We start from the raw sequence: 11,699 nt of genomic DNA, 5'->3' as shown, positions 1-11,699 counted from the left end.
CAACTACATGCTTGCCAACAGGTCAGTGAATATACAAATCTTGATGTCTGTTCAGCTGCCAACAAATGGAAAAAGCAACAGCAGGTTTCTGTGTCTTAGCTGGGAAATAAGTTTGGGATTCATTCCTTAGCCTCCTGATAATCAAAAAACGTGCAGCAACTGAAAGGTCTTTGAAAATGTTACACTTCAGTAAAGCCTTGTTGAAACTGGTCGTCAGTGTTGACTAGCTACTGAGGGGAAAAAAACCCCAACTGATTATGTAAGCTTAATGCCCTTGGGAAACCAGACTAAAATGCAATTTTATATTTATAAGACAATTAAAGAAAGTACTCGTGTTTTGACTTGAGGTTCTAAGTCTTCTTAATTTAAGTCCCTAATTCTACTTTTAACTACTCTAGTTTCAGAACAGTTCTCTCCAACTGTTCTATTTCTGTCCTTCAAGTCTGAATTATTTCCTTCACATTCGTCCCATTACTTCAAAATACCATGTTTTTCCCCACTGCAAATCAGGTAACAATTGTACCCATCAAGGCTCTTAAAGACAACATCCTTTCATACACAACATTAACACCCCAAAATTAATTTTTCAAGAAAAAACTATGTATGCAGGTTCACAAATAGCTGTAAAAGGAATTTCCTTTAGGCCAGCAAGCAGAAAATAAGCAAAGCAATCACCCAAAGAATTCTGATTGAGAGAAGGCTCAATGAAGCAGACTATTCAATTTTTTTGAACGATGAAACTGCACATCATCTTATGTGAAAGGCAAAAAATACCCCAGTTTCTTAATTAAAATGAAAACTACATCAATCAAACCATTGGATTGCCCACCCCCCCCATCCCCCAAATCAACAGAGCTAAGGGATTAAATAATAGATCTGTAAGGTTACAGCTCCCTAGTTTACCGCCTAGATCAGAACAGTTCTCCAAAAAAAGAAATTCATCCGGAATATATGCAGTCCGAAGTGCTGCAATCCCAGGTACTCTGAAAGCCAGATCTGCAAACAACCTGTAGAAACTGCATATTTGTTTTCTGAAAAACGGCATGTCTATCTAACAACCAACCACAAAAAACTGTCTACATACAAAACCTAAACAGAAGAAATGGAAATGAGATACAATGTTGCAACAGCCTAGATTAACAATAACATCCATTGCCCAAAACTAATCTGTTTAAGGAGATTTGTTCCAGGTTGTAGTCCCTCTAAACACTTTCTTCATGGCTTTAACAAGACACTACACTTCTGTAGTGCTAAACTAATATGTTTAGGTTTAGCCCAAGGCTTCTACTGGTATTTTACCCACCAATTTTCCTTAGCATTACCCTTAGGTAGTCCATTACTTCATTTATCATGGTGATCCATGAGCTCAAAGTTATGGAAAAAATGCATGGCAGACACTGATGGAAAAGAAAAGTCATGAATAACATGGTAAAGCAGAAGAGCAAATTTGTCCTCAAATCATCCTAGAATATCCTCACTTTATAAGGGCAAGTTGACCAGTCTAATCAGATTTCTAGAATCACAAGCATTCAATCCATCCTTACATATCCATCCATGAAGTGAAGGGAACCACTTATTTAAATGCCAATTCTAATAAAAATTCTAGATCAAGAACAGATTTATTACTTGAACAGTAAGCATGACTGTGACCATCATATTGGTCATAAAAACTTTAGCATACACATGCATGTAATACATATGCATTCTGTATACATATACAGATATGCACTCATATATATAGGTACCTATTTATTTTCACATATTCACAGTGCTAAAGGAACTAAACGAAAGGACACAAATTAGCTGAGTGCCTTTTTAATTAAGTTGTTCAATTTTTTTCAACTACCTAGCAACATTTTTTAAAATAAAAATTATGCTTACCTGGGGCAAGAGACACCAAATTTTAAAAAGCAACCGAAAATGAAATCCTAATTTATCACATACTTGCATAACAACACTTAAAGAAGAAAAATATCACACTTAGCTGGGGGTTCTCAGAAAGATACCATACTGTTAAATTTAACTGAAAACTTAATTCCTTGATCACGTCTCTATTTTTATATGTCTGATTTAAAATGAGCAGAAGTAAATTATTCCTGTAACGATGAAACTCCATAATCTAATGTTCCTCCTTAAACAAGTTCCCTCCTCTAATTTGTTTTTTAGTTTTTGTTTTAATTTACCTATACTGCACTATGGCTTTAGCAAGTTCCCTTCCCAATTTGGTTACTGTATTTGTTCACATGGGGTGCGTGGTAAGTGATCCCTTAGCAAAGCACAAGAGAATCCCAGTCTGTAGCTCTTCTATCTTGGTAAGCTCTATTCCCAAAGGATGGTGTAAATTTAGCTTCTGCGTTGTTGGAACAGAGCGCATCATAGCTTTAAGAAACACAAGGCTGAGCTTTCCTTAAAATCTGCCAGAAGTGTAGAATGGGTTCTCATACAGTCTAATTCACAAACATTTCAAGCATTCCTGTGCAAAGCTTTTAATTCTATTTAAATGCTGTTCAGAGGAGGGATGACAGGACATAGGGAACGAGAGGGAAGAAGGGAAGAAGGGAAGAGAGAAAACTTTCTCAAGCAGGCTGGCTGTCTTCTGGTAAACACACTAAATTACATCTCCAACCTATACGCTACCCAGGAAATACCCATTATATTCACAAGAAGAATATTCTTTTTCTTCTTTCTAAAAGCTGCCCGAGGCTAAACTTCAGATCTATCCCATACCCTCTGTGTCTCCAAGAAGTAATTTATTCCTTGCATCAAAATCTGTTTAGTATGCTATATTCTACTGTATAAAACTAGGCACAAACCCATGAAAAAATACAGAAGCTGCCAAATAAAGCACACCCCTAAGCTCAGATTGACTGTCCAATGCTAGCTTGGTCCCTTTGCGCACACATACTGAAACTCAGGTTTGAATACTTTGATGAACACTCCTTTACCTAAGCACACATCTGTCAAGTCCTTAGGTGCTACAGATACAAAAAAACATAAAAAATTAAATTGTTAGTTTTCCTTTGCTGATCATATACTGACTGGTGAAGAGGAAATAAATTACTGCATCATCATCAACTGGTCATTGATGACCATCGATGAAGTTCCAACCATCCTACGCACGGGATAGGCTGCGAGTCTAGAAAAGCCCAGGAGCTGTACAAGACAGCTGCAAGTACAGACAGGGGGCTTGCACTGCAGCTTTCAGCCCAGCGCCGGCACAGGCTGCCCCAAGAGGCTGTGGAGGTGTCATCCTTGGACATACTCAAAAGCCAATGGGACACGGATCTGGGCAACTTGTTCTAGATGACCCTGCTTGAGCAGGGAGTTTGGACAGGATGACCTCCAGAGGTCCCTTCCAGCCCTAAACATCCTGTGATTCAAATGCCTTCACCAGGGGAAATACTGTTTCTTTCTCAATCCCTATTAAAATTCCAATTTCTTCTACAAGTAAGCCCCACAGAAAAGTAATTTTCCAGATTTGACTCCACTCAAGAATAAATTTGAAATAGGTACTGAAAGAGGCAGAGGTCATAAGATAACACCATTAAGATAAAAACATTATCACGTAACTAAAATGCTACCATCGACTGGCTCTCCACAGCCCCCCAGTGCTCACAGCCCAGTACACTGCAACAGAGGAAAGTCCAGACGAAGCAGACCTGAACACACTCCACTCCAACTGCCATTATTCCACTGCAAAGTATTTTTAGGCTGCAAACCAAAAATTACCGAATTTAGAAAAAATATCACCTCCACATACATTTGGAGTAAATTAAGGCTTCACCTCAAATTTGAATTCTGAAATTTCTCAGCTTTTGACTATCTATATTAGCAATCTTAGTAATGTTCTTTTAATTGGATTTTTGGTCATTTTCTCATTTTTATTAAAAGTTAACTGAAGAATGACCATACAGACATATGCATGGTCCAGAAAAAAAACCGCCACAATGACCAGTGAGCTGAGGGAGTAATCACAGCAGCAGCACACCACCACCCGTGCTGCCGAGGGAGCAACATCCACCCCATGTCGGTGGGCATTGCCAGGCATCTAAAACGACAGGCAAAAGTGACACTTGGGAAACTGACACTAGTGAAGAGCATGCATCAAAGACACGTATTGCCTCTTTTCTTTTACATTTAGTATCTCTAACCTTCTCCAGCCCCACCTCTTTTCCTCCTTTAATCACAGATTCCTGTCACATTCTCCTTTTTTTAAGATTACAATAATTCTCAAACTACACGAAGGGAATGAAGAGGAGCTGTAAAGCTATGTTTCTCAAGCATAAGCAGTTTTGTCAAAAGAGCAGAGACAGCAACCATTCTGTCCCAACCATTTGATTAGTTATGTATAACAAAGGCAGTAGTCTGTAATCTTTAAGAGCGGTACCTTGCAATACCACTTGAGAAAGAGCAGGAGATAGTCTCTTATCTTGCATGGAAACGTGTGTTTCTTTGTGGGATCAGACTATCAATATTCCTTCTCATGTGTAAGCATGCCCAGATCATCCCAAGTCAATTCCAACCAAACACACAGTTTTCTACTACATCTAAGAAGACAGCTTATAAACTTTTTCCAAACCCTTTAAACAAGCATCACATCAGAAAAGGTCAGAGAAGATGAAGAATATTTCCCCACAAATACTGCTATGAAAAAGCCAAAATATCTGTCACATATATCCAATGTATCTATACCCAATTTTGTCATTCACATATGCATTCATTTGTGAATACTGCAAATAATAATAGGAATGAGAGCTAAGTAAAGCATATAAAGAAAAAGAAAAGTGAACAAACTCTTTCAATTCCCTTTTCACTTATAGATCAAGCATCAAATGAGATTTCTTACCACTGTGACAGAATTTCTTTATCATTGCAACAGGTTTATTACATACATTAATTCAGTAGCCACCACCTTCCATGACAAGTTTTTGATTTACATTCTAAGCACAGCTCTGTCTGAATTCTGAAGTCTTTTCAAACTAACACTTTGTATTAGGCAATATTATAAAAGGCAGCTCTACTTCAACTGCACTGATTAACACACTGATCTTTTAGTGCAAATGGGACCATATAAATTTTTCTATATCTAAAAATATAGTTTTGATGCAATCAGTGAAAGAAGGAATATTAATATTTATACACATTAAATAACAAATTATGAAGGAATAGGCACTGCCAGCAGCACAAACTAAAACCTTTATCTGGCCCAATATTCCAATTTAAAGTAGTAGTAAAAAAAAACTTTTAAGTTTGTACATGACAAATCTGTCAAGCACGAGATGGCAATACCAGCTGCCTGTCAAAACAGCAGATAGAAGCAGGGTTTTAGAAGTAAATACATAAAATGCTGGGGGGACAACTGATTTCAAGCAGGTGCCATTCAACAAATACCAAATCCAAAAGGCTGCTTTGCTCCAATGCACCTTTGCTCTAATGTTACTAGTTAATCAGAGATTAGCAGGACAACAGATCACAGAAAATTTTTATTCTGATATTATCTATGCAATTGAGCAACTATAAAAGACATTTTAAAAGGATAACCACACAGTAGTTCTTTGGTAACTATACAGAACACTTAAAAATTCTTTAGAAAGCAAACTCCAAAAGATTCTTGAACTAACATTTCCATATCCAGTTCTGCTTTTAAATTTTTAGTTCAATTTTCCCTTCTGTTTAATTTGGTTTAAAAATATCAGTTTTCTAATGCACTGAAAATAAGATCCAACTGAAGTACAGAACACCTAGGCATTATTTTTAGTAAAAGTAACAAGGAGATAAGGCAATGTATTTCAACCTCAAAGATTTATATTCCCCAAAGAAGAGGTTTCAGAAATCAGCACTAGAAATTAATTAGCATATTTGCTCTTCCCTGCCATAAATCAAAATGATTTTTTCAGGAGCATAAATTTTACTATCTCAGGAAGGGCACAGTTCAGGGAGTTAAAATGGAAACTCCTCTAGTTTTTGTCACAGAAGCACTATGTAGCTGTTCATGATGTGTTTCACATTCTCTAACAAAATAAAGCTAATGTTTTAGTAAAGAATCTAAGCTAATCTAAAAAAAAAAATGACCATTTAGAACTCAATCATGAAATACCTGTTCTCTGACAGGTCAATCACATGGCTCCTTCATATAACATGGCTGGGAACCAGCCATGTACCAAAATTCAGTCTGCTCTGGATATCTGTAATTACACCGAAAGAAGCAAGTTTGGTTTCAAAAGTTATTTTCTATTGGCAAAACATGGGTAACATTCAAGACTGCCTAACATTGTCCTAACAAAACATCAACTCTGACCTGAAGACATGAAAGAACTGTTTGATCTCTACATTCATTTAAACTTTGGCCCCCAAGTCAAAGCAGGGTGCCAATTAATGTTAAAAGATGCTTTAATGATGCAGGTGTTTGCCCAATGGGAATGAGACTCATAACAGCAGCGCAGACAACTAAAGCTTTGACTACAGTAGAAATCTACCTTGATTCCAGTAGTCTTCAACAACTGCCAATTTAGCTGAACCAGAGCAAACCAGTGACAATCAGAGAAGCAAAAGTAACCACCAACACCACTGGTTACCCTTTCGGCTGCTGGACAGCTAGAACTAATGTCAGCTTCAGGGTAAACAACACAGAGAGCAAGGCTGTTCAACTTTTTTGAAACCATGGGGTCAGACGTCAGTTTTAAATCACAGTCATCTCCAAAACACAAGAGTGCAGCTTCAGTTTATGAGGGTAAGTGCCTGAATGCAATCAGGTGCCCAAGGAGACACCTTAAGTAAAAGCATAGCCCATAGTTCTCTCCCTACCATGCTGAAGGTATCTCTATCATACTGTCTACCAACTAGGCACTCTAGTCTAAATATGCTACAAAGTTAGCAGGATACTACTAAGTAGGTTCAACAGGCAAAACAAAGTAGCCAGAAATTCTAGAATTAATTCCCAAGTCTTCAAGGCACTGCAATCTAAACACCTTTCATGCTCCAAAATTTTTGGTCAAACAAGCATAAGGTAGACCGCAATGTACCATTAACAGTGGAAACAGGATTTCAGTATCACACAATTAAACAAAACATTGTGCAAAATACATTGGGGGGGAGCTATTCTCCCTAGAAAAATAACAAAATTATCATCTTTGCAGAGTTATTTGTAGTCTTTGAGATTTTAAAAATCAAACTTTTTCTTAAAGTTCTGACTATTCAACAGATCCTTTTTGTTTCCAGAGGAACAAAAGAAAGAATCTGATTCTCTCATTGTCTGATCCTTAACGTCTATTCCATGTTCTCCTACCCTTGAATATCTATCAAATTTCTTCACAGCACACTGCACTTCAGAAATGGCAACTACAGTGGATATTTATAAAGTAGTAATTAATTAATTTGGTACAGTTATGTTTGGGGAAAACAAAAAACCCACTAGGTTTTTGTATTAATTCCTGCGTACTCCAACTTGTCTTACAACCACCCAATTTTCCAATTACCATTAATTTTAAGATCCATCGTATTCATAGTCTAATTCTGCAAAAATGAATGTGTAATAAAATTCAGGTATATCTATCTGTATTTAGCACTCACTCAGCATCTCCCAAATGCTTTCCCCTGTACACCAAAACCAGCCTGTTTTTCCCTTGATTGCCTACTGCTCTGGGATCTAGGAACCACCTAAACAGCTGCATGCTATCAGGGACATCCACTTGCAGCTACATTCTCCTGGAGTCACATACCTCTTGCAGCACTGTAACAGTATTATAGCAGAATTACAGCAACCAAAATTTGTGTGCTTTATGCAGACCTGAGCAAAGATACCTTCAAAATGACAGATTACTCCTGCACTAACCAAAGCTTACAAAGCAACAAAAATTACCAAGACTTATGAGTAAACATGAAAGCAGACAAGGAAGGAGAAGACACAGCACTGCCCAATGCCGTTGACAAAATAAAAGCATTTTGGTAGTGCTAAATAGTAAGGACGCAAGCAGGCGATGCTCAAGTTACCTGTTGCAACTTCACAGACTCCACTTCTTGGACACTAATACAAGTGCACAGAATACACTGTTCTGCTAATACACTGCACTGCTCTAAAAACAGCGGCTTTGACTATATGCTGTTTAGGACTTATTTACACAAAAGAACATGCTGGTTTACCTAAAGATGAAGTTTTAAACTAATTTAGCTTAACATAATCTGATATAAAATTATGTGGACTATCATCTGGTCTAACCAGGTTAATTCAGTTTAGGAGAGATTAGATTTAAAACTGGCAGAAGTCACTGCAACTCCAAAATAAGATGCCTGGCTCCAATTTCATAAATTTCAATAAATAACCTGTATATGAGTATCCCCTCCATATTACTGCTTGATTACAATACAACTACAGAAGCAAGGCTCCTCATGTGCATTTCTTCAACTATGTAATAGCATTGAATGACACACAACACAAGATCTGAAATACTTTAGAATACACAAGTACCTGCATCGTTTTGCTTTCTGAGATTAAAAAAAAAAAATCAAAATACAGTTATTTTCCTGCCTTTAAAGGCAATTTCCTCATTATGAAGCTCCTCTCTTCTTAAACACCAGTACCCCACTTACATCTATACATTTTTATAGACATACTAACTGATGACAAGACAGTAATTCTGAAAAAGAATCCCTTTTCCTCACAATTATAAAGGAGAAGGTACATATATGTCAAAATTTGAAGATTTAGTATAAACTAAAATCTTTGAAATGTTTTAATATCTAAACCTTGCTCGTATATTCCAGATACCAGCCAGCAAAGCAGGCAGAAGTCAAACTGGAATTTGTTTAGAATACAGATGGACAACCAACTAAAGGGATGGATCCAGCCTGCTAAGCAGGCTTTTATTAGGCCACCAGCAATGCCTGCTAGCCAACTACTAGACAAGCCAAGTCCAGCCCACCAATCAGCCAAGCAAACTTAAGATGCCATTGGGAAAGAAAGAAAGTAAAAGTTTGGTAGAGAAGTTTATTACTAGGTCAGTGCCAGTACACCCCAAATTCAGCCCTCCCTCTCTCAGGGCGGTTCAGCTCAGGAAGCATACAGCCACTACAGTAAATAGAGGGCAGAGCCAGGACATGACTTCAACTAATACAGTGAACAGTCAACTCAGGTATTTCCAACTGCAGTCATTGAACTCAAACAGCTGGAGTTCAGCACACAGAAGAAACCACCGAGTTGGACTGCGTGCTGAAAGGTTTACTACCGAAATCATCACCATCCATTTCAAAATCAGTGCTGCTCCTGCAGAATCATTCAGGTAATCCTGCATCATGCAGCCAGCACTCTAAGAATTTTTACTAGTCACGGTGTGGTACTGCACAGCACCCAAAGCCAGAGATGGAAAGTGAGAGTCAGTCTGACTGGGCTGACACAGAGACAGATTTGACAAGTTCACCAACGCCAAATCTCACTCCATTCAGTCAGTTGTTTCTGCTCCACAGTCCCTCAACTTCCCGATTCCAGCACCACAGTGAAAGAACATTCAAACCAGCTGCGCACAGTGAAAACATAAGGCAATCAGGATATGTTAGTTCCACCTAACTAGTACCATCTTTACTACAACAATAAATTGGGAGTACTGCTTCCAGGTTACAGCTCTCTGGCATCAGTATAGCTAGGTTTGCAACCTGACTTCATGAATGCTATCGGACACCACCTAAGCCCAGACGCCTAGCTCCCCTTCTCCCTTGATGTAATACACTCCCCTCATACTCCCTATGAAAATTTCTGCAGTTTGCTTGGGTATATGGCAGACAATGCCGCCTAGGCGGCCACCCACCTGTCCTGGAATAACGATAATTTTGGCACAGAGATTCTCAATTGGCTGAAACCACATAAAAATTAAGACAACTTAGTGGATCAGTATCAACTTTAAGCACCTGAAGATCTCTTCGACGTCTTCCCCTATGTTTTTCACAATATGACTATTATCAGTTTAATGGGTTGCCTGGGCTAACTCAGCTTCTTATGTCCCCAAATAACGAAAGGCTGATCACATTGCTTTGCTGCCAATTGCAACTATCATTCTCAGTGCCTCTCTGACCCTAGACATGGCTCTCAAAGCTTAGGAAGTTGCCTGACTCAGGTTGCATTTTTTGATGCTATAAAGCAATCGAATTACGTTTTCACGAGTTTAAAATTAAATCATTTGCAATACAGAAAGAAAATCCACACATAGGTCTGCTACTGCCACAGAATTATACTTCACTTTAGAAGTGCCTCTGTAGTCGCAGACTGCAACCTCATGATTTGTATACACTCTTATAATTCTGACAGGAAAGGCACAGTGAATAAAGTTTCTGGCTTAACACTGCAACCTGTGAGAAAAGATCTATGAGTAAACATTTTCCTATTGATATCCCCCTATTTTTTTAGTGGTGCACAGGCTTGCCACTGCTTGACTTTTGAACATCCATAGTCAAAGAGCTTCAAAACCATGCTATGCATTCAGGTTCTAACAGGAAAACATAAAATGTAAGGTTTCTGAAACACATTCAGGCTCCCTCTCTTAAACTGACAGCTTCTGGGTTTTAAACTCCTCCAGCAGAAGTGCTTGCAGCATAGCAATTACTTTACAAGGCTGTGAAGGAAAGCACAGCAGGCCCTTATCTACCACCACCGGACAGATGCAACACCAAGATGTGTTCAGTGAGGGACTATTAAATCCATAGACGATTAAAGCAATTCACAGAAAAGAAAAAGAGAGGGTAACTCTGTTCAGCAAACAAGCAACCGTCTCCATCTACACCCTTTCTAAACTCCATTATTTGTGGCTTCATTCGCACTCTGTAAAACAATAATTTGTTAGCCTTCAGTCTTTCCCCCCCCCCAGTAAAATCACGTTTAATTAAGAAACGTAAGGTCAGAAAAAGGATAAAAGATGCATGTATATGCTATAAGGTTTTAAGGGCACAGGGCTTGCTTAAGTTTGATCTCGTTTAATAACGTAGAGGTCAAACGAAGACACGGCACAGGGGGTGGGTGACGCTGCGGGGAGCTGGCGACCAGCCGCGTCCCCCCGGGCCGCCGGGCAGCGGCTCGCCGGGCTGAAGGCAGGACCCGCTCCCCGCGCACAGACGACCGGGGCCGGGGGCAGCCCGCGCCGCCGGGGCCAGGGGCGGGCAGCGGCCGGGTGCGCGGCCGGGCCCTGCCGGGGAGCAGCGAGCGGGCCGCCCCCACTCGGCCCCGGTCGTCCCGGCCCCACGGCGCGCGGCCGCGTCTCGGCGGGTGCCGCCGCCAAGAGCGAGCGCACAACGGCGCGCGGCGGTACAGCAGCCCCGCCAAAGAGGAGGCGGCGGCCCCGGCCCCACCGGCTCCCTCCGCCGCCAGCGGCGGGGCGCCCTGCGGCCGGAAAAGCTCGCCCGGGCGGCGGGGGTCGCAGCGCGGGCAGCCCACAGGCAGCCCCCGAGCGGGGGCAGAGAGAACCGCGCCGCCGCGCCGGGCTACAGCCTCACCATGGCTCGCTCCTGGGGCTGCACGGGGAGCCAGCCACCCGCTGCTCCCGCTCGAGGCCCTCCGTCAGCTCCGTCCGCCATTTTGAGAGCGAGGGACGCAGCCGGCGACGACGTCACCGCCCGGAAGGAGCCGCCGCCGTCACCCGGCCGCGGCGCCGCCTCCTCAGCCCACCCCCCGTGGCCGCCTGGGCCGCCCCGCGCGCATGCTCCGTGGGCCGGGTTCGGCG

General features: G+C 40.9%; 1 protein-coding gene across 3 annotated transcripts in view; it reads right to left on the bottom strand.

Moving 5' to 3' along the window:
* Positions 1–11,624, bottom strand: part of UBR1 (ubiquitin protein ligase E3 component n-recognin 1) — a 75,554-nt gene extending 63,930 nt beyond the window's left edge. For 2 of the 3 annotated variants that reach the window (XM_056346299.1, XM_056346301.1), the window contains exon 1: positions 11,473–11,624. In XM_056346299.1, the coding sequence (XP_056202274.1) occupies positions 11,473–11,553 (81 nt within the window). In that variant the 5' untranslated portion in view covers positions 11,554–11,624. The remainder of the gene's footprint in view (positions 1–11,472) is intronic. The other variant, XM_056346300.1, reaches the window with a different exon arrangement.
* Between the last annotated feature and the right edge of the window lie 75 nt (positions 11,625–11,699).

The sequence above is a fragment of the Falco biarmicus genome, chromosome 7 (assembly GCF_023638135.1).
Source record: "Falco biarmicus isolate bFalBia1 chromosome 7, bFalBia1.pri, whole genome shotgun sequence".
Taxonomy (NCBI): Eukaryota; Metazoa; Chordata; class Aves; order Falconiformes; family Falconidae; genus Falco; species Falco biarmicus.
Note: the sequence above shows the minus strand (reverse complement) of the source record. Positions and strands in the feature narration are given on the sequence as shown.